Genomic DNA, 24163 nt, shown 5'->3' with positions numbered 1-24163 from the left:
CTTTCTCATTTCTAATTTGCCCCACACTTTTAATCTTGGTTATAAAATATTGTATTCTTTTTACGTCACTGATAAAAAAAAATTATCCCCCTTCTCAGCTTGTTTGTTTTACCCCCATTATTTGATAGATATTTTCATTTCTATCATTGTTATAGATCAATGTCTTTTTTATTCATATCTGGGAATATGAGCACTTCTGGAGAGGCCAATGTTTACTGCGCAGACTCAATTGTCTTTAAGAAGGTGAAATGACGATCCACCATCTCAAACTGAGTTTAAGACTTTGAACCAGTGACAGTAAATGCATGGCAATATTGTTCCAAGTCAGCATGCTGTGTGGCTTGCAAAGGAATTTGCAACTGGTGATGTTCCCATACATCTGCTCTCCTCGATCTTCTCCATGACATTGACCCAGTGACAGTGGAGGAACAGCAGTACAGTTCTAAGTAAGGTTGGCAAGTGGCTTGAAGCAGAACCTGCAGGTGGTGGTTTTCCCCATGTATCTGTTGCCCTTGTCATTCTAGATGGATGTGATCAGTGACTCAACATCCCTACAGTGTGGAAACAGGCCATTCTACCCAACAAGCCCACACTGCCCCTCTGAAGACCACCCCATCCAGACCCATTCCCCCACACTAGCATTTTACATGACTAACCCACCTAACCTGGACACTTCCACACAGAAGTCACCCGAAGGTGGAATCAATCTCGGGTACCTGGTGCTGAGGCAGCAGTGCTAACCACTAAGCGACCACTATGCTTAGGTTAGCCAACTTCATATCTAAAAGTAGCATATTAGATTTGAGAAAATGTTGAGTTTCAATTTTTTGGGACCTCTCCTCAAAACAAGATTTTTCAGTAATTGCTATTTTAGACAGCAAAATACAAATTATGCAAACACTTTCACCTCATGCTACCCACTAGAGATTTTTCCCCTTGAGTTTTGTAATGTAAGCAGCTGTATATGTTCAAAAAGGTGTGTTAACAACTTCAAAAAGGTCAATTGAAACAAATCATGTAATAGCATTAAAATCTAGGGAGAGGAAATAAAAAGGAACAGAAGCCAGTGCTCAAAAGATTTAAGGGCACAGACAAAACAGACAGCAATGAAAATAACTCACTTGTTCCACGAAAGCATGACATGCAACTGTAACCATTAAGAGCTTGGCAATTAGAATTTTGGTTTTATAACTCTGCAGCATAGAAATGTTGAGCAAAAGTTTAATGGATAAAACCAATGTATTGTGAACACCTTTATTAAAATGTGTTGATCTAGCATGATACATGGGATGAAAAACTGCAAGTTAAGACAATGTTCAATACAAGAAAACCATTGCCACTTGGGCAAAGTGAATCAAGAGGAGATTTGCAGTTACTGCTCAATTGAGTTGATAGAGATTACTCAGGTTGAAAATCTGAGAGCAAAAGGAGAGACATGAGTAATGTTACGCAGAGGTTAAAGCCAGGGAACAAAATTGATGCAATACACTGGTTTAAAAATAATTTAACAGTTAAAACAGTGGGGGAAAACAGTAGATGTAAGTGGCCTCCTATAACATTCTGAAACTGAACAATTAGGTGGTGTTAGGAGACATGCTGCTTACATTTCACAACAAAGATTAAATATTCCTGAACTTCAAAACATTTATGCTTTCACCAGCTGCTGAACCTTTGTACCTGTCTCACTTGTAATTTTAAGCCCCATTAAGAATGGCAGTTTGCAATAGTCTAGGACAATTAGCTTACTTTCAGATCTTTATAGTGTATAGGATGATCAATTTAGTGCTGTAAAATTCTATGACCTCTTTCCTACCCTATTTTTATTTCATAAAAGTAACACTAATTCAATTTGATATCAAATTTAAATTGTAATTCATGCCTTGATTCTAGATAATTACACATTTGAGCTGGCACCAGCAAAACAAGCATACAACATACAACTCATTTCCAAGCTTGCACTGCATCCAAGCTCCAAGTTTGAGTGTCGGAAATAGCTTGTCTACAAAGTATTTCAGTATTTAAGATAACAATGGAACCACTCCAGATTAAATTGTTTTTGATGTGAGGCAATACTTGATTACAAAAAGAGCTTACTACAGAGAAGCTGGTTGTGCCTAAAAATGGTCTAAGCTTGCTCTAAACAAAATCACTGACTGCATCCAACCCAAATCAACATATCTGAGCAAGGGAAAGAGCAAGCAAGCAGCAGCTAGATATGTATATTGTCACTTAGAGGGTGGAATTGTCAGCTAAGTTTTGATAAAATACAATTTTTAAGTGAGAAACTTTAAGTGAATTTTTAATACCTATTATCATGCATTTCCCCCATCCATTAACACCCCAAGCATAATCAAACACATCCATTTTTTTTTAAAAAAGGCCTCTTATTTCACCCTTCATTTCAGGAGATTGAAAATAGAGGGACAACTGAAAATTTCAGAGTGAAAGGAACATACAGACCATTAATTATATTTCAATAACAGGAGACAGACAATGAATACAGTTTTGCCTTTTTTAATTAAGTATTTTAAGTCAATGGAAATTACATTGTAATTTAATTATACAAGGTTAAGTTTTTAAAAACATACATTATATGGTCTAAATTTAAGTCCTCATACAAAGACAAAGACAAAGACAGTCTTGAATCACATTGATCTAGGCTTTCACAGATATCAGGTTGCTCATTCCATTGAAGTAGGATATTTCCCGGTCACACATCATCTCAAAATGTAGAGGTCTTCTGCAGAAGTTACATTCAGCTGAGGAATGGGTCTTCAACTCCAATCCAACATCTTTCCATGTTATCACTAGTTTTTCTGTTTATAAAACGCAAGATATTATGACTTATTCAACTTCTGCAATAACTCCAAGCTGAACACAAGTTATTCCAGAAAAAACCCTTATACCAAAACCAAGATAATCACAATAAAAACTGTGATTATTTCAAAAAACAGTAGTAAAAGATTCAGATTCTCATGTCTAAAATCTCTAACTCATTGACAAGTGAAAATGTTACTAAAAAAATTAAACTACAGAATGAGCTTGATTAAGGGGATAAGATAAATTTGGGGAAAGTGTATTTAAAAGTTCAATAAATTCTAATTTTACATTAGAATAGGCAATCAATTTAGACAAAAAAAAACATTATGATCGCACTTCAGCCCAGGCCATCAACTTCCAAGTTACACCATGGAGATAGAGATCATTAGGACTTTAGAACCTCCTGCACTTAAAATGTATACTTCTATTACAAGAACAGACCATTCAACAGAACTAGATTGGACATAAGCAAGTGTAATTAGTTACATTTGATCACCTAATTCCTAGAGCCACAAAGCAAAATTTGAGAAGTTATAGATTTTGAGTCCCAAAACGGTGGCAAGAAGAGATTAAAATCTGACATATTCTGAATTCTGCCTGACAAGAAGCTAGAATGGGTGCATTGTTAAAGTTCATGGGAGCCCAGGGTGCTTTACTGAGAAGGCACAAAAAAGGTTCAGAGCTGCACAATAAAGCAAGAGCATCTGTGCTCACTGTGATCATTTCATTATGACTCCAGAACTCTCAGGATGTATTAAGCATGCTTGGTTTTAGAGAAGGGATTTATGAAATTTGCCAGCAAAGGCAGCCATTTGGCCCACTGTGTCTGCATTACTTCTATTACTAGTGCCAAAATCCTGCATTTTCCCCATATCCCTGTATATCATTATACTTTAAACTACCCATGTAATTTTAAGATAAATTGAGGTCCAGGTCTAGCGGGTAGCTAATTAGCATATCCACCTGGATACAAGGTCAACGTGATTCACTCAACCATAGTGATATATTTTAGGAAGGGAAAGATCAGTCTGCAAGAACCTGCGAGGAACAGAGGTAGCAAAAACAAAAAACACTGATTTTATTCTGAAGGAAGCACCTGGAAACTCACGTTTAGATTCAAGATACTAGCTTTGTAACAGATTCAAACAAGACTGTAAAATTAGCATATCAGGAAGAACCACCAAGTGAAGCCGAATCACAAAAGGCAGTCCTGATATCAAGTTATTTGGTAGGGAAAAAAAAAGAAGATAACTATTAAGAGAGCACAACAGCTTTGAACAGGTTCGTCTGGCATAAAACAGGTGCATTTCCATTTCTAAACTAATGATTTCAAAATGTTCCAGCAATTCCCTTTCCTTAGTCCTTAGTAACTTGCTGATACTGATGTCCCATCACCAAAGTCCTACAGCCACCTTTGGCCTGATTAAAAAAAAGCTTTCTAGTTTGGTGTAGACCAAACAAGATTGCCACCACTCTTGGAAACCTATCAAATAGCTAGACTAGTTGCCTGAGAAATAAACTACTGGGGACTCCTTTCTAGCCACTCAGGTAAAACTGCAACAATGATGATTGGCTTGTTCAAATAATTTTAAATCTAGAGCACTATCCTCCCTAAATTGCTTTAGATCATTGATGTGAAGACTACTTACCAACAAAATGATTCATCATCTCAGGGGTGTGATGTGGGGTTGGGGCAATACGCAAGAGCTCCTCCCCACGTGCAACAGTGGGGTAATTGATAGCCTGGACGTAAATGTTGTATTTACTTAGCAGTTCATCACAGAGCTGAGTGTTTTTAGCTGCATCTGCAACCTAGAAATGCAAGCATACACAAGAATCAAGGAATGTCTTCACGGGCTCTTCAAGCTCATCACCATTTTGTCCAATTTCCATTGCACGTACGGGCAAAAAGATAAAAAGTACCAAAGACAGCAGTTATATTTATTTCCCATCCAATTTCATTTCCATTTCCTCACCCCTTACCATAACTTCACTGCTATCTGACAAGTTTAACAAGCCTCTAAATTTATACCAATGCAACACAGGTGAATTTGGAAAAAGAAAAATCAATTGTATATATGAATCAATTTTTCTTGTACATTTATTGCAGGATGATCAATGCAATGCTGCACAACTTTTTTTAAAACATGTTGCAAAATTACTATTTCAAGTGAGACAACAGGAATTTGTTTCATAAATAGTGCATAATGCCTCAGGACAGAGAAGCAGATGGAGGATGGAAACATAGGACATTAAAAAAATTAAATAAACAGGAGTATTTTGATTCAACACGTACTCGGACTGGAATGATATGACTGGGACAGTGAACCACAGGTAAACCAGCATCCATAAGTAACTGCCGCATGTGTTTAACATTGCGTTGATGTCTGCGGCGCAGTGCTCGACCATCACCACTTTTCAGGAATTGGACAGACTGCAAAGCACCAGAAAGCAACATAGGCGGTAATGAGGTAGTGAAGATGAAGCCAGCAGCATATGACCTCACAGTATCTATAAGAGATGCAGTACTGGCTATGTAGCCTCCAACACATCCGAATGCTTTTCCTGCAATTAAAAAAGCTCGTGTCATTCCAGTAGCATTAATTCATGAGACAAATAATTTAGCGCGCGCACACACCCCACCCAGGCCATTCAGCCCAACAAGCCTGCGCCACGTGGTTTCTATCACTGTTGCCTGCCATTCACATGTCTATCAAGATAGACCTTAAACACTGCTAGTGCACCTGGTTCCACTTCCACCACCTCCACTGGCAGTTCAAAACAAGATAAAAGGACAGTGAATGCAAGTAATATCCTACCATTGTGCAAGTATGAGTTGCTTTCGTAAATTATTTACATGCTCCTCAATTTTCGTGTTGAACATTATACTGGTGTCCCACTCCAACACGTGGAGTAATCTTCCTTCTATCCGATCCACTAGGCAGCATGTGGGATCAAGACATGAACAGAGGGCCTTGGCATCCACTGTTCACAAAGATGATCAAAAAAAAGGCTGCTGAAACTTTATTTCAATATTAATTGCAGCAACACTCAAATTTGAGCGATCTGCAGGTCACAATACTCTCAGAGGACCATAGACTGCTCTCTCGTTAGAGGGAGATGACAGACAGCTAGTTCAAACAGAGAGTCACCATGTCTCAAATGGGGAGAGGTGGTGAGATTTCCATTGTTCCCACTGTTGGCATCACTACATCATAGCCAGCCACACATTCAACAGAGCTGTACAAAAACTGGGCAATGCACTCTCAAATGTGGAAATATCAAATTGCACAAATGAAGCATCCCCCAGCCTGTGACTTGATAACAGCTTTGAAAAATGTCTCCATGAGAAACCAAATATGAGACAAGAAAATGCTTTGTGGTAAAAGAATCTTTAAGGCATCCTTTATACCAGGATTTATACTTGCATTTCATGCCCAATTTAAACTGTTTAACCAAATAATAGCTCATTTGTACTTCCGATTTTTTAAAATTCTGCTGTCAGCACTGATCTACACATTCTGAACCACTGGTTCCAAAAGGGACACCATTATTTAAAGTGAGGAGACTTCAGGCTATTTCACTAAAAAGAAAAGCTTTGTTTGCACTCTGAAGCAAAACAGCTTTCTAGGTCATTGCTACAGCATATGTAACAATTTTGAAGCAAAAATAAATCCAAAATCCACAAGATAGTACTTCAAATGTCAATGCTGAATAAACTCATTTAATCAAAGAAAAATCAGCAGTTCTCAAAATTGCATTGAGGGGTACATGCACATTGTTAGGTACTTCTGATGAAGATTTCACATTACAAATGCTATTCGAACATGCCAAAAAAATATCATCCTAGTTAAGTTGTTTTACAAGCTTGACTTTTCTAAGGTCACAAAACACCCTTCAGAAATGTAACTTCTTAAAACAGCTATCCAAAATCCTACAGAAGACACCAACATCCACGCATAGCTAATTTAGTCAACATTCTTCAGTGGCTAGAGATTGTCACAACTCAATTTTTTCATGCACATATGCTCATTGTAATATTATAAATTCAGACTTAAATTTTTACAAGGTGGTTTATCTTTAAAAAGGCAAAAAAGTCAAGAAATCCATGCCGACATCATGCAGTTGGGTATGGCTTCACATGATGTGGGTTTGCAAACCCACAAGTCTAACCACTGGATAATGAAGTTTTAACAGATTAATCAGGTCTTTTTTCCACTGGCTTCAAATCCTAGCACAGTTCTTTAAGGATTGCCATCAGCTGAAGACAAATGCATCGGAAATCAGACACCTACTCTACTGGCCTCAACTGAACCCGAGCAAAGTTACTTTTGGATTGCAGGCAACAGCCAAAAGAATAGTGGTGCATGCAAAAGAGAAATAAACCTTCAAGCAAATCTCAATGACAATACCCTGATGTCATAAACCTATAGGTGGATCAAACCTTTGAAAGCACTCACAGGGAATAAGCATCTAACAGATTGTGCATCTTGGCAACCATATCGTAATTGGAAATGAGAGAATCTACCACGAATTTAGAAGGCACGTCAAAAGAATTTAGTTATGTGACTGTGGATTAGATTTTAAAATTTGCACCTTAGATTTTTAGCTAAACTTTCAATTGCAACAAAGCATTACAGGAGATTTTCCATCCTCAAATTTTAGAAGTTTCCTTCTAGAGGAAGAAAAAATTGCCTCTGTTTTTCATAACCACAAAATTAAAACATCCTTGCATGATTTGTTTTGAAAGAAGGATGTGCAGAGCTGAACTTGAGTGACTGCAGTTATAACAACCTTTCCCTTGATGTGTGACAACTGAACAAGTTTTATGTAACTGATTCCAAATAGGCCTGATGCATCTTGCTATGCTAAAGTGAACTGCATTAAATAAACTCACACTAGGGTGCTGAACTAGACTTTAAAAAATACTGCCAAGGTTACTTGTATCAGAAAAGCCAAAATTTCACTAAAAATGTCAAGGGTGAAATAAATTTCATAGTTGCTTCCATGACCAATGTTCATTTAAATGTTTTAAGCTGTCCACCCAAATATGTCCTTATACCATTCTTTAATCTTTTTCTAAAGTAGTATTTGTTGAACATTTTCTTCCTGGTTTCTAATGAAGGCAACCCTAAATTAGTAACTTCTTTAACACTAGAAGGATTCTTAAAACCATTAGTGCTTTATGGGGAGAAAGATACCCAGAATACAAGTGAAAATTAAAAGAACGTACAGGCCAATAATAGGAAGAAGCCTTCGTAAATCAAACTCTAATCTGAAACTCACTATCACATGCACTATTTGCTGCTCAAGGGAAACAAAAGAGTCTGCATTTCGTCACCCACTAACATACTCACCCAGTGTTCCAGATATTATATCCATTTTATGCATGACTCCGTCTCGATCTCCTATTCCTCCACCCCTGGGCCCATAAAGGCCAACAGCATGCACTTCATCAACAAAAGTTATTGCACCATATTCATGAGCTACATCACACATCTCCTCCAAAGGACAGACTGCGCCTAATAAAAGACAGCATATTTGAAAGGTTAGAGATTTGCTTGCCTCCCAATAGCCAGATACTTAGGAACATGGAGGAATTAAAACCAAAATTAAAACATGACAATTCAAGAAGCTAAGTTTGCATTAAAAAATGATAAAGGCTTGGTAATTTTAACAGTTAGCCAGCTAGTACTTCACTTCTTTCGAAGAACATTTAAACATGCAAATGTTTGAAGATAACAGCAAATAGCCTGGAGAAGCTTGGGTTGTGACCAGAGATTAACTTTAAAATTGTGCACTCTAGATTGTTGGTCCTCAAATATTTCACACACAATTGCTTTTTAAAATCTCAAAAATGACCTGGCAAAAAGCTGCATTTGTATTAGATAGTTTTCACAAGTTACCTCAAAATGTTCAGTTAATTATCAATGAACGTGGGCATTACTGGCAAACAGAGAGAGAGTGGCTTGTGAGGCCAATTCAGAACACAGTTAAAGTCCTGCGCTGAGAGTCTGGAGTCACACGTAGGCCAGGCCAGTTAAGGATGACAATTTTCCTTCCAAAAAGGAGCATTAGGTGAAATCAGATGGTTGGTGTAAAGATCCAGCAATGGAATTTAAAAAAAAATCAGCACCAAGCCCTGCCCTAATATAAAAAGAATTGACAGAATATCACACTTTCTACATTTTTTTTTTAAAAAGACACACTCCTCTAACTGGATTGGTAAATATTAGCACTCTGAACGATCTCCATCCTTGTCCAACACAGTGGTTTTCTTCCACATGCCCTCAATTAAATTGGCACTCTAACTTTTCCCCAACTCCACCAGAATTCCACTCCCATTTTCAACATGCTGATCCTCATTGAAATCTTTTCCTCTGTCTATTCTTCCCTCAATGCCAATCTGATCAAACCTTGCAAGTCTTATGGTCTTAATTAATAAGGAAAGGTTCTCTTCTACACAGTGCCCCCTCAGAGGCCTTCTAGGTCCTATCCTCAAATCTCTTCTGCCTTCACATTGCAGACCCAATTTCTCACGAGCAATGAATCTCTTGACCTACAGCAAACTGAGGCAAAGATTGTTTTCATGACCTGCAGCACCATGAATCAGTGCCGGAAAGAAAAAAATGGTTGGGCTTTGAGGGAAAAGAAACAAAAATTTAGTTGTGGACTGTAAATCAGAACAGTCAAGAAATTATTGGAATGATAATCAATATTAAGTTGTTAGTATTTTGAGAATCTTAAATTCAAAAATATATGATTAATGCAGAAGAGCAGGATTATAACCAGGACGCCAAATAATTGCTCTAGGAAGAATTAGGTAAAGTTTTTACCCCAACACAAAAAAGGTTAACTGTTCATCCAGGATGTCAGTAATTTCAGTTAAAATGCTTTTAAAAGTTGAAAAATTGCAAATATTTTGTATCATCACTTTTACATATAGATCGCTTACAAAAGGTGAAAAATCAACTTAAACCAAACCACATTCTGTGCAACATCAGGAATACAAAGGTTGCTAGCTTGACAAATTTTGCAAGTTAGATGTGTGATTAATTTGCTGCTGTGAATTGGTTAGTGGCAGTTCCCCATCCTGTGAAATTTTAAATTCAAAACACAAATGCATTGCATACCATCCATTGAATGAACCGTCTCAAAGGCTACAATCTTTGGAGTAGCTGAGTCTGAATTCCTCAATAGCTCCCGTAGATGACTGACGTCATTATGACGAAATATAAACTTGGGAACTCCACTGTTCCTTATGCCTTGTATCATGGAGGCATGATTTCCAGCATCAGAGTAGATTTCACATCCTAAAAAAGAGGTAAAAACACCAACCACAGTTAACACTTGGAACATTAGAAAGAAATAAAGCACAATATTTGGAGAGCACTGTGTCAAAGATTATGAGTAGTAACTGTGTACAATGTGAAATTATGTCAGTGTACCATGCTCATTTCACAAATAATCCATGATTTATTTTCTCAAATGAAAACCAAAAAGCTAAATACAAAATCCTGAAATAGGAAAATTCACTTCTGCCTTCAGTTGTTACATTCCCACCTGGAACATTTTCTTCTCTTGCTGGTATTTGGAGAGAGTTGATAGAGCCATCCTCCACTACCTTTCAAAATTTACCAAGTCTCACATACTAGACTGACTATCAAATTATCACGCTCTACAAACCAAAATAAAAGTGGCCACAGCAAAAGTTGTTCTTTGTTCTTGTCCACCATACTTTGAAATGGATCAGAGTCGTTTCTGAGTTAAATTGGGGAATTTTCCCTAACTTGTGAACTCTGGAAAATTTAGCATAATCTCTTCATTGCATTAACCAGTTTGCCAGCTATTGTCAGAAGCGTAGTTTCTAAATTCCACAAACAAGCGGATAACCGCAGGTAAACGAAATTATATTCGCACACTCGTGAGTGTTAGGTCTCAGCGACCATATTGAGGAAACAAATGAACAAGGAAGGGACACAATCAGAACATACAGTTCGAGGGAGAAAAGGATGTTCTCTGGAGGATTCAGTCCAAAGATAGACAGTGAAGGGCGCAAACTCAAATAAGCCATTGCAGGATACAATCTGCCTTAATTGGCTTGAAAGAGCAGATACAAGCAATGGAAAGCCCAGTGGGAACAAAAATGGTGTACTTGATCCTGTTTAAAAATGTATGGGTCAAGGAGAGAATGGAACACTGTCATAGTAACAGGTTAGTTTGCATGGACTGAGGTGTCAAGTGGAGGATATAACATAGGTAAGAAACTTTGAAGCAGGAATGATTTGCAGATGGCAGAGATTATAACCGGTTAGGGAGGCAGTGTGTGAATTTACACTCACTAATGGCTGTTAGAGAAGACAGAACCACATGAGTTCAAGGGCTGAATTCGTAGAACAACGCAATTAACCTCCCACATCCCGGGCATAACTAAACAGGAAAAGTTCAACTGAGAGCTACTTTTGATTTATATCTCTATACTCAAAATGAAAAACGTATGAAGAAAGGATAGCAGCTACAATGTCTTTTAGTCAGAAACAAAGAATATTATGATGAGAGTGGTATGTCCACCCTTAAAAACCTAGCAAAGATTAGCACCTCTGGGTGGGAAGGGAGGACAAAATGCTGATTAAAAAGTAGACAGACAATTTGACTTAAACTATAACAAGTAATTAAATAAATAAATAGAAAATCATACCTGGGAGCATTTTGGCCAACGTAAAGAGGGTAGAATCATTTGCCACAAAGCATGATGAGAACAGCAATGCTGCATCTTTGCCATGGAGATCAGCCAATTCATTTTCCAAATCAACATGATACTTGCTAGTTCCTGAAATATTCCTGGTCCCACCAGCTCCAGCACCATGGTGCCGAAGGGTCTCCCTGGATACAAATCGAAGAATCCAATTAATAAAAAAGAAAATTGGCCTAGGACACATAGGTGCTACTAAAGTGTGGTATGATTAACCTTCTCAATACGATGCCTCCATCACCACCACTGGGCATCCGATATACAAATCTTTACTTGCCCCCATATTTACAAAGAATCAGGAACAGATCATGGAAGGGATCCATGTCAAACACCTGGTCTTCCTTCTTTATATGTCAACCTAGGTACTAGCTTGAGGGAGGTTACTAATGAAAAGCCATGGCATACTTTCAATAATTGATCCAGACTAATCTATTGGCAGACCATATCTCAAAGAAAGTTTAACTACAACAGATGCAGAATGGCTCACGTTCATCAAAGAATACTCCTAGAGTGAAACCAATACTGTTTTTTAAACTAACAATTGCAGGATACTCAAGTCGTGAGATGATTTATGGCATAACGCAAGTTTGATTTTATTTCTAGTTTATTTCAGAAGCTTACATGATAGACCCCACAACACGTGGGTGACGGCTCATTCCAAGGTAATCATTGCTGCACCAAACAGAAACCTCCTTCTTGACACTCACAGAATCAGAGTAGTCATCTGCCATGGGAAATACATCAGCACGGCGATTCACAGTTTTGAAGACACGGTAAGTATGATCTTTCTTCTTCTCATCAATCTTTTTTTCGAAAAATCCATCATATTTGAAAGCTGAAATGGCTATAAAAAGTACAGAATAAAAGGTTTTAAAACTTATAACTAAAACCAAAACCAAGTGACATGACCATGGCTGATCAGATGGCAAGAACACTAAAATTGGAACTAATGATTGCATACTCGTGTGATTTTTATTCTGTTCTGCACTCACATTTTGGTATGTTATCCTGAATGAGATGAGAAATTGAAGGCTTTTGCTCTGTCTCCTTATTTAGGTTCCTCTGCAGGCTAACGTCCTTCTGTTCATCTACATTCATGATGTTGGTGACAGTGGAGTTGACAGATGACACAGGTAACTCTGTTCAAGAGTAATCAACACTTCAGGAAGATACCACAATCCGTTGATGTTATAACGAGTACAAATATTATCTAAAATCATCATAACAACTCAATTCAGTAGCTTCAGGAACTTGGAGATTAGTCACTTTTAGAAATTAGGCTGCCACATTACATGCAGTTTAAGTTGTGAAATAACAAAGTCTCTTGCTTTTACATGACAACTGCTCATTCATCATAAAATTTCACAAGGCAAATTAGTTGCCAAATCTGCCCATAAAACAGTGACGCTATCAGAAGGAAACATAATGACATCTGTACAGCATTTTGGAACATCCTGAAATAAAATGACAGCATGCCTTCAAAATTAAAAGTACACAAATTAAGTTGCATTCCACCATCCAGATCATCCTACCTTTTCTCACAGCGTGCATCTGGTGCACATCCTCCGATAACTCCACACTGGCTTTTCGGACAACAGAGCTCTTACCATGGCTCATCTCACCAGCAAGAAATGGACATTTGGAAGCAATAGCCTGTCCAGCACTAGGGATTGGGTGTCCAGGGGGAAGCTGAGAAGCTGGGACACTTGGTGCTGAAGTCAAAGTAGTAGGTTCTGTGGAGCATTCAGAAAAGCATGCTCAGAACAAAATTTAAACAGTGAATCCAAAAGGAAAATATTTTCAAAAACTATTAAAAAGAAAAATTTGGAGCTTTAAAAGCTTAAGTTAAAACAGATGTTAATCAAAATCAGTCTACTTTAAATGCAATGATTGATATTTAAGAACAATTATAATAAAATGCTTTAGAAACTGTGCTGATTATGGTTACAAGTACTGTAGTATTTGTAGAAAAATGGATCTAAAACATCAGTTCAAAGAGGGATTGCACAATCTTGTGTGTTTTCCCACATCCGTTGTCCATGTCAACCAATTTTGAACAAAACTGTCATCACTTTATTCTTAAACTACTGAGCTCTAGTAACTCAATTTGTTGTAGTATACCCATTACAGCCGGAATCTCAGGATTGAGTCAAAATGGGGTCTTATTATTTAAGCGTGTTCTTTAGAGGTCAATTTAGCTCTATGCCAAAAAGATTACTGTTTCAGCTTGGCAATTAAAGTGGCTAAGTGAAGGACATTTTAACCTTAGGTCATTGAAGTACTTAAAATCAATAGACTGCAGTCCAAGTTTTACCATAATCATTTTCATCACCAATGATGCCCATTTGTTTGATTGGCAAGCCTCAAAGAATATTTAACAAGCCAAAAGTTTAACAAAAAAAAGGAATAATTTTGTTCCTTTTGACATATTCCAACAGTTACTCCTTTCAAAGTCCTTAGGTATACATAGAGCAGCTTTAAAAGTTATCACAACTTAAAATATAAATCAGGTCCTTACTCTCATTCACTGGGGTGGTTTCTTTGGTCTGTTGGCTGTGAGCAGCAGAGGTGGCTACAGTCCGGGTTGTAGGCTTGGCTCCAGCCTTCATCATCATAACGGGACAGTGTTGTGCATAATAGATCAGTGACTTGCCAGCCTTCTGAAGAAAATTCTGGGATACACGTGAAAGGAATGGACAGTGACGAACAACAGCCTCCATTGTAGTTCTTAAACTACAGGAAAAAGGATGGGAAAAGAAAAGAAAATTTACCTACAGTATGACTATCATGATGGGGGAGGAAAAAAAAACATCCTGAAGAGGAAACACTCACATACGTCACATTTATGGAAAAGTCATTATGCAATTGCGACACTTTGAACTTTTATTTACATCACCTGAAAAGATTACATTTCAGCCCTCATTTCTTTCAAAAACAAACCAACGATGTTAATATTTTAAAGATGATTCACAAATGTAATCAGGACGTAAATATTATGCAATGAGGAAAAGAAATTAAATTACAAGTTTTGCATGTTACACTTAAGAAACACTTATGGACCTGAACCTGGGAACAGAAACAAGGGTTGATTGCTCATTGCAAAGCAATTTTAAAAAAACTGTTGAGGAAATCCTGCTTTTAACATTAAAATCTGAAGGAGGACTAACTTTAAAACCAAAGCTGGTAAACAGAGGAAAAAAAGGTCTTCAGTACTATTTCAACTGCAGGGCAAGTGTTACAGGCAACAGGTATGACAGAAACAGGACTCGAAAATCAGCAAACATTTTCACACAAAAAAAAGAGTAATGCATGGAACACACAAACATGAGATAACTAAACAAATACATATGGGCCCCACTGCTCACCAAATGTCACGTTGCTTCCAAGTTTATCAACTTGCACTTCCAGAAAATTTTAAAATATCTTCATATTTATGTATAGAGGATAATAATTCATGAGATGACCCACACACATGTTGAAACAATATATCTGAAGTTACTGTTTTGCAATTTTTTCTACAAATTGCATTAATATATTCACTCAGTTACCAGAAGAGCTTCTTACAATTTTCCAAAAAAAAAAAGGTCCCTTTAATGTGTTAAAATAAGGTAGTCAAATTCATATCTTCATGCAATTCATTTAAAAAAGGTCTTGGCAGTGTAGTTTCAAATGGATGTATTTTCTGAAATATTAAAGAAGAAATAAAAAACAAAATTCTAGCTGCTGCTTTCCAAATGATGGAAATAGCATGCTCACTTAGATTAAACTGACAGTGTACAAACACTATGAAGCACTATAACCTAGGGATTTTCACCTGAGGCTTGGTTGGGAGATACAGCTCCATAAAAATACACACATTACACATGAAATCTGAGCAGTTTAATCAAGGATAAAACTCATGCAAACATTTTAAAATGGTGTCTACAAAATTCAGCTTTTAAAAGTTGTCAAAGTTCAAAAACAAAACTTTTTTAAAAAATTCCTCAAGGGAATAGCAGTTTTTAAAAATCAGATTCCACTATTGGAAACTGGAACTGAATAATAATCTTCAATATTTTCTATTTCATAGAGAAAAACTTCACAACCAGTTGTGGCAATATCCACAACTCAAAATAAATGCAAAAATCTCATTTTAAAACCAAGCTGACTAGCTCTCAAAATGTAAACTCACCTGAATGATGAATTCCATTGGTAATGCAGATATGGAATAACAAACCCAAACCTCAAAAAACTCATCTTTACTGTACTCTAGTTGTTCCGTCACAAAAAAATAGGAAAAAACAAAACATTTTGAGTTCAGCATGCAAGATATAATCTGAAATGGCTGCAGTCCAGAGCTTCGAAATGAGACTCAAGAACTGGGCAGCTGGTTATGACATCCTCATCATCTCTTCAGAGACAATTGTAAGAGACTTCAATAGAAACCTTTGTGCCTTAGACAAAAGACACTGCCAGAAATGGCTGACCATTAAGAGCATCTACTAGTATGCTACTTGATTTAAATACATTGGAGGAAACAAAGTTAAACACCTAAACTTTTTTAAAAATAGAATGATAAACAATAAAGCTCTGATCCTCCACAATAGTGAGCTTCCAGAGTTGGCTGTACAGCTTGACGAATTCTCCACAATTAAAAAGGGAAAGAGGTGCCCTCCTTGTTCCTCCGAGCAACTAGGTCAAAACTTAATTTAAAAAGGCAGAACGAGAGCCAAATCATTCTCCTGCTACAAGCAACTAATTCACAGCAGGAAATAGAAAGAAAACACTAACTAAATAAAAATTGCATTTGTCAAAAATGTAAATAAATTAGCAGTTTCTTCAGAATAGATTGTAAGTCAGTCAGTTACGTCAGAACAAGTCAGTACAACCTTGGTAGCTTACATTTCAGTACTGGCAACGTAACTTGATTGTGAATGTATAATATTCCTATTGTAGCACTGGTAGAGTTTGATTAATGTTAGAGCCGTCTTGCTGTTTTAGCTTTGTGGATGGAAAATGCAGAGGTTTGCGATTTGTGCATTACATAATCTATTAAATCCACTATTTAACTATTCCTTTCTAAAAAAGTAATATCACCCAAACTACCAAATTCAGTAAAAAAAATGGCCTTTGTGTATTTGCAGATTAGAGTATTGGGATTTAGGAGCACTAAATTAAGGCAATCTTTTACATAAACTTGGCTTGCGTACCTTGAGTACAGAAGCTTGTGGGGTTAGCTGACTGACTGGTTAAAAAACCATGAAGGAATTGATTGGATAGATACATAGAAATTGTTGGGATAGCAAGGGACAGAAATTTAAAAGGGGGGCTTGGAGATTCAAAGGCAGAAACAGAATGCCTATAGCCAGTGCCATGCAGATCCTTCCCCATGAGTTACAGCTTGGAGAAGCAACCTCAAAAATGATGTGTTAACCTTTGGGAAATACAAATTGATGACATTTCAAAGATCAGGTGGAAATCTGAGCCCATTGAAAACAAAGAAAAAACCTATCACAATTAGGTTTAAAAGAACTGGTGAATTCCAAGTCAAATACCGATTACAGAAAAAAAAAAGAGGAATATGTTGACTGAGAAGAGGCACCACGGAAAAGCATGAGAAAAGTATAAATTAATCTTTCCACACAAAATATTAGTGTGCGATCTTGATGCTGTAGTTTTAAGTGTTTCCTTCTTGCCACCCACAGTAAAGCAGCCTTGCAGAAATAGAAATCTAGTCTTAAAACAAAATAGGAGTTCTTGGATCATGAAGTACTAGCTCTAATTATCTGTAATGAATTGTAACTGCATTTATTACTGACCTAGTTTTTCTTTTGCATTTGAGACAACACAGGGAATTCATTTCTGAGTGGTCAACAACGAAATACTGCAAGTCACTCAGGATTTAGTGGTGACGCACAACTCAGGACAGCACTTCTCCACCACAATTTACCAAAATTTTACAAATATAACCACAAAAACATCCAAAGTATGCACCATTGCAAATAGTCTACTTCCAAATGACGTGCTTAACTACATTAGTGAAAACATTGTAACTTGTAAGTTGCAAGGCTCAGTTTAAAATAAAGTTCAATTAGAAACATTATGTTTATCCAAAGTGGGTATGGATTTAAAGGGTGGCAAAAAGAAAAAAAATCAGAGCATGTTCAGAACTTCCAACTGTCAAGAGTCTTTAAAAACAAGCAGAAAAAAAAAGAAAATGAGTGGAGGAGGAAAGTACTGTCTTCTTAAAAATTTCAAGCTTTTATCCTCTCACCCTGCTGTAAAAATAACCTGAGTGTAACTGGAACCTTTGTGACAAGAAAATAAAGTGACAACTCCTAGTTTTACCAATGTCAGATCAATCTCTCAATATTTCTTATAAATTACGGACACTCTGGCGTCAGATAATTGAATGAGCTAAACTCCTGTTTAAATGAGGATTTCATGGAGCCGTACCAGTCGCCAGCTGCACTAAACAGTCTTTTAATTTCCAAGGCCACTGATTTACAGTAAATGAGCTCAAATTCTATTTTACTAGGAAATATTCCAGAGTTTTTTTCTTAAAACTGGCAGTTGCGAAAATCTCAAGCCCATTCAATTTTTAACTCAAACTCTTGAAATTCCTTGGATCCTAGGGATTCTAAAAACAAGAGATTCCAATGACAGATCAAACAAAAACACCACTTTTTAAAACTTCTCCACTTAGAATTTCCACAATCTCACATTTTCTAGATATTTACCACCCCCCTCCCCCACTCCCCAAGCCTGATTACTAACTGTTTAATGTTTCTGTCAGCGGTAATCTCTAAAGCAAGATTCAGTTATAGCTCAGTCAGACAAGCTCCGTCTCAAATGATCCCTCAGGTTGAAAGTGATAACAGGGGTGAAAACAAAGTCAACTTTTGTAGAGAATACTACAGTAAATAAGCTACTCCCAGGAACTTGAGACCTGAAAGACCTCCAATAAGGTAATATCCTACCATTGTTTAGGCTACATTGAGAATTTTTTTTTCAGAATTTGTATCAATTGCACGTTGTTCTAAGTTAGTCACAACAGTTAAGCTCTAACATCTTGATTTACTGGACTATTGTTGAATTCAAATCTTTAGAATGTTTATCTAATGGGAGCCTTCAACATTTAAAAAGAAATCTGAGTCGATTCAAAAATAAAATCCAAATATTAGAAATATAGGCTCATAACAGGATGTTGAAACTTTCTGTTGCCAGACTTCTGGCAAATGTGAAGGAGGAAACAGTATACTGTATCTATTTAGATTGTCTAATGGCATCCAAGTTGGATGTGCACATAAACAGCACAAAGCTCAGACCCCACCTACAGTATCTTTCTCGCACCATTTCAAAAACATAGTACAGTCAAATGCAAAATTACAAGTGTAGGGATAATTATAACTTTCTGCAATATATTTCCTCCTTCAATTAGCTTGTGGAACTGCCAGAGTCACAAAGGACCAGTCTACTGTATCTTACTGCAGATTGATGATGTTATGATGCAACATGATGAGCAAGTCTATTATTCATAGCTCTCAAAACTGTGACAATAGGTCAGAGGGAAGTAAACGGTGTTATTAAAGAGCAACATTCACAGTAGCTGCATTTTGACACAGTAATATCACTTATTTTAACCAATGAACTAGAATGAGACATTGGGCATATTAAAATTTCTATGTTTTCAAAACTGAAAATAGCTTGGAAGTGCTAACATCAGTTCACAACTGAAATTGTGAATTATCCACAAAAGAGCTGTAAAATTGAGCTAAAAAATGTGCAAAGCCACTGACAGAAATTAATGTTAGGGATTGAAATTAGTGTTCATTGAAAATATCTGCTTTGCAGTCAAAGCATTTTCTTTACAAGACAAAGCTTGCATTATTGTGTTGTTCACCCTCAAATTCTTTTAAAAATCATATAACCTATCTATGCTCTCACACATAGATATCACACATCTAAGCAAGAAATTAATGTATTTCTCCATAAACTAGTTCATAGTTGCAGGTATACACTTTCAGGTAGAGTTTATTTAATCCCTGCATTGTGAACAGAATACAAAATAGAATATCAGACTCCTGTAAATTCATCTAAAGAATACAAGTATGGCAGGTAGTTATGCACTTTAAAGATTAGCACATTTTGACATTAGAGTACTCAACATAAACAGGTACAAGTTTGGCAAATATATATCCTTTTTTCCTAAAAGGACACTTCATTTAAAACACAAAGTAGGTGAGTTTTACAATAAGTAGCACATCAACTACAGAGGAATCAGAAAAGCATTGGAAAAGACTCAAATCAGTAGCACCTGTGGAGAATGGAGCCAAGTCCACATTTCAGGCGTATGACTCTTCACCTGTATTCCACCGTTACAAATGCAACCTAATCAGCTGAGCGGTCCTAACATTTTACATGACCTTTATCCGCCTCTGAAAGAATTTGATCTATTCCATGTAGGGCAAAAAAACCCGGAAAAAAACCCCAACATTTCTCAATTTTTAAACAGTTGGGCCCATGATTCCTGACAGAGCCACAGTTCCCGTATACGTGAAAGGACGGAAAGCGGAAGAGAATCAACAAGCTGATCATTTGTTTGGAAAAAAACTGAGGAACATTTCAGCTTCATAAACAAGAGAACATGAAGCACGACACAGGAGCCCACCTCGGAGACCCCGTGAAGTCCGAGCCCATAAATCTACTGCTTGGCTAAAGCTGGTTTAAAGGTTATCGCCTCTCCTCCCCTCCCATCCCATCCCCCAGGCAAAAGGGAACCTCTCCCTCTCCTTGTCCCTGTTGTGGAGCAGGCAGCAGCACAGCCGGAGTAACCGGGATAACAGGGCCTAGTCGCCGCGGATAGGCAGGAAGCCAACAAATCCCATTTGGAAGAAAACACCGACAGATGTCTGTGCCTTACCAGTTATTAATGCTACGGATAGCGGTTTTGAGGAAGGGTCGGCGGACCCGAAACGTTAATTCGGATTTCTTTTCTTCACAGATGCTGCCAGACTTGCTCGAGCTTTTCCAGCAACTTCTTATGCCTCGGCTATCGGTGCGGTGTGCGACTGAGCCAGGCTAGATTGTAATAGTCTCAGTCCCGTCCGCTGTTGTCCTACACTGAGGACGAACTGGACTGTAAATAGCTCGGTCTCTCCCGCTGTTGTCCTACGCCGAGGGCCACCTTGACTGTAACCGGGTCGCTCGCTCTCGTTGTCCTGCACTGAGGACGAACTGAAGAGAAGCCGCGCGGCACCGCCGGTAATAACATTAAGCAAAGCAGACGAATATCGCGAGATTTCCCCGTCCGCCACGCCCCACCCGTCAGTCCCACCTTCCAGTCGACCGCGCCCCAGCCCTTGACCCCGCCCCTTCCCAGCTATCTCCGCCCCTTCCCCAAATTGCTCCGCCCCTATCCACGCACCTGTCCCCGCCCACTGACTTCAAACCTTCTGAAGCTCATGCGCCCTCTAGTGTAGATGTTCTTTCAGATCATCCTGTTCCCGTGGGTTGACAAACAAACATACCTCTGGGATTTGGACCTGGGTCCACGGGACCGTTGTGGCACAACTGCCGTCCCTCCCCTTTAACAGCATTCACCCTGGTGTGATTTGAACTTCTGCTCTTAGATCACCAGGAGGTTGTGGATGATTGGCCCAGTGACATTACCACTGTACCACCACCTCCTCAACCAGATTTGTAATTAACCTGTTGATATCCTGGGGCCCCCCCAATTTGCAAACATCCAACTTATGAACATGATCCCATACTAAGGTGTAATTTTAAACATCTGACATACAAATATTTCCTGTACTTAAAAGAAAGCTATTTCATATTGTCCTACAATCACGTTCAGACTGGAGTACAAGTCAACTTGAGAACGGATTAAAGAACATGATCCCATTGCAGCCTGTACATGTCATAGCATGCACCACATGAAGCCAAACGTTAGTGTTGTGGTTCTGGATTGCTAGCTCATTGACAGTACTACTGTCACAGCACCACCTTCTCAGGCTTAACTATATAATTTTTTGTGACGACCTGCACAGTTGCATGTCAACTCCCCAACAGCTCGAGAAGAAATTGCTTTCTTTGAGGGATCATCCTTTCTACTCTCTCGGGCTGGAATGCAGATGGGTCACAGAAAGTCGCGAGTGCATTGCCACTTCACAGTCCAGGGCCAGGCCAAGATAATGCAGGAAAGGCCCCCTAATTGTACGTACTCTGCACAATGACCCTTTCCAGCACTCACTCACACAATATGAAGATATCTCAAGAGGGCTTGCGAAATCATATACACTTTCCTCCAAACTTGAGTGACACGTGCTGGTGATGTTTTAGTACCTGATCTCTGGAGTGATGCATATGCAATTTGTTCATTCACTGACACAAGGCAATGAAAAATGCTACAATTCACTAACTTAATCCTCACACAGGGACAAAACAAGAGAAATCATTTTTTTTAATGCTAAGAGACAGACCAAAACAAGTCTGTTTAAACTTTCAAAGCGGAGACTTGGACTGTGTCCAATTCATTTCACATGAATAGCAACTGAGCGGGGAAGGGGGAACTCCAATCCTGATCGTTGGGGAATTGCTGGAAGTGTACGTGTTCAGATACTGACGCAAGGGGAAGTTAGCAAGCAACTTCTGATGCAATAATAATGAACGAATAACCTACGGAGTTTCAACATTAATTACAGTTAAAAACTACCCCGGAAGTTACAAAGGGCTTTGGATGCCCCAGTGTTGTGAAAAATGTGAACGAGCCTGTCAGTACATTACAAATTCATTGCTGTCAAGTCATCACGTATGGGTGTCCAGGGATTGCTTTTCTTTCATTTGCAAATCATGCCTTTTTAAAAAAAAAACAAACTACTAGTACAACACGCCACCACTGTTTGCCATAGAAAACATTAAATCAGTGCAAAAGTATGAACGTGAAAATCAACACATTTCCACTTAACTTTGTTACACAATACACCCAGTGGAATTCATGTTAAATTCGTACAGGTTTTTTTACTCTAGAATTTTTGAGTTGTGCTAATTGCCAAATCCCAGCCAATTAAACTTGAGATAATAAAGTGTGAAGCTGGATGAACACAGCAGGCCAAGCAGCATCCCAGGAGCACAAAAGCTGACGTTTCGGGCCTAGACGCTTCATCAGAGAGGGGGATGGGGAGAGGGAACTGGAATAAATAGGGAGAGAGGGGGAGGTGGATTGAAGATAGAGAGAAAAGAAGATAGGTGGACAGGAGAGTATAGGTGGGAAGGTAGGGAGGGGAAAGGTCAGTCCAGGGAAGACAGACAAGTCAAGGAGGTGGGATGAGGTTAGTAGGTAGGAGATGGAGGTGCGGCTTGGGGTGGGAGGAAGGGATGGGTGAGAGGAAGAACAGGTTTGGGAGGCAGAGACAGGCTGGGCTGGTTTTGGGATGCAGTGGGTGGAGGGGATGAGCTGGGCTGGTTGTGTGGTGCAGTGGGGGGAGGGGACGAACTGGGCTGGTTTTGGGATGCGGTGGGGGAAGGGGAGATTTTGAAGCTGGTGAAGTCCACATTGATACCTTTGGGCTGCAGGGTTCCCAAGCGGAATATGAGTTGCTGTTCCTGCAACCTTCGGGTTGCATCATTGTGGCACTGCAGGAGGCCCATGATAGACATGTCTTCTAAAGAATGGGAGGGGGGGTTGAAATGGTTTGCGACTGGGAGGTGCCGTTGTTTATTGCAAACTGAGCGAGGTATTCTGCAAAGCGGTCCCCAAGCCTCCGCTTGGTTTCCCCAATGTAGACGAAGCCACACCGGGTACAATGGATACAGTATACCACATTGGCAGATGTGCAGGTGAACCTCTGCTTAATACGGAAAGTCATCTTGGGGCCTAGGATAGGGGTGAGGGAGGAGATGTGGGGGCAAGTGTAGCATTTCCTGCGGCTGCAGGGAAAGGTGCCGGGTGTGGTGGGGTTGGAGGGCACTGTGGAGCGAACAAGGGAGTCACGGAGAGAGTGGTCTCTCCAGAAAGCAGACAAGGGTGGGGATGGAAAAATGTCTTGGATGGTAGGGTCGGATTGTAGATGGCGGAAGTGTCGGAGGATGATGTGTTGTATCCGGAGGTTGGTGGGGTGGTGTGTGAGAACGAGGGGGATCCTCTTTGGGCGGCTGTGGCGGGGGCGGGGTGTGAGGGATGTGTTGTGGGAAATGCGGGAGACGTGGTCAAGGGCATTCTCGGCCACTGTGGGGGGAAAGTTGCGGTCTTTGAAGTACTTGGACATCTGGGATGTGCGGGAGTGGAATGCCTCATCCTGGGAGCAGATGCGGTGGAGGCGGAGGAATTGGGAATAGGGGATGGAATTTTTGCAGGAGGGTGGGTGGGAGGAGGTGTATTCTAGGTAGCTGTGGGATTTGGTGGGCTTGAAATGGACATGAGTTACAAGCTGGTTGCCTGAGATGGAGACTGAGAGGTCCAGGAAGGTGAGGGATGTGCTGGAGATGGCCCAGGTAAACTGAAGGTTGGGGTGGAAGGTGTTGGTGAAGTGGATGAACTGTTCAAGCTCCTCTGGGGAGCAAGAGCCGGTGCCGATACAGTCATCAATGTAACGGAGGAAGAGGTGGGGT

At 39.0% G+C, this 24163-nt stretch overlaps 1 protein-coding gene and 1 long non-coding RNA gene across 2 annotated transcripts in view; one reads left to right on the top strand and one right to left on the bottom strand.

Annotated features, from left to right (window-relative positions):
- Positions 1–12369, top strand: part of LOC132210255 (uncharacterized) — a 214128-nt gene extending 201759 nt beyond the window's left edge. Inside the window, exon 3 of the long non-coding RNA XR_009446488.1 lies at positions 12176–12369. This is a non-coding gene — a long non-coding RNA (uncharacterized LOC132210255). The remainder of the gene's footprint in view (positions 1–12175) is intronic.
- On the bottom strand, positions 1241–20817 carry alas1 (aminolevulinate, delta-, synthase 1). Its single transcript, XM_048547547.2, has 11 exons — positions 20475–20817; positions 14091–14305; positions 13105–13305; positions 12565–12711; positions 12194–12416; positions 11519–11703; positions 9954–10133; positions 8178–8342; positions 5117–5385; positions 4470–4632; positions 1241–2816 (listed from the first exon to the last, which is right to left on the bottom strand). Exons 2-11 carry the CDS (start codon positions 14290–14292, stop codon positions 2656–2658), a joined length of 1896 nt encoding a protein of 631 aa, XP_048403504.2. The 5' UTR covers positions 14293–14305; positions 20475–20817; the 3' UTR covers positions 1241–2655.
- Positions 20818–24163: the final 3346 nt, after the last annotated feature.

The sequence above is a fragment of the Stegostoma tigrinum genome, chromosome 11 (assembly GCF_030684315.1).
Source record: "Stegostoma tigrinum isolate sSteTig4 chromosome 11, sSteTig4.hap1, whole genome shotgun sequence".
Taxonomy (NCBI): Eukaryota; Metazoa; Chordata; class Chondrichthyes; order Orectolobiformes; family Stegostomatidae; genus Stegostoma; species Stegostoma tigrinum.
The sequence above is the reverse complement of the archived record's forward strand: the minus strand, read 5'-3'. Positions and strand labels throughout refer to the sequence as shown.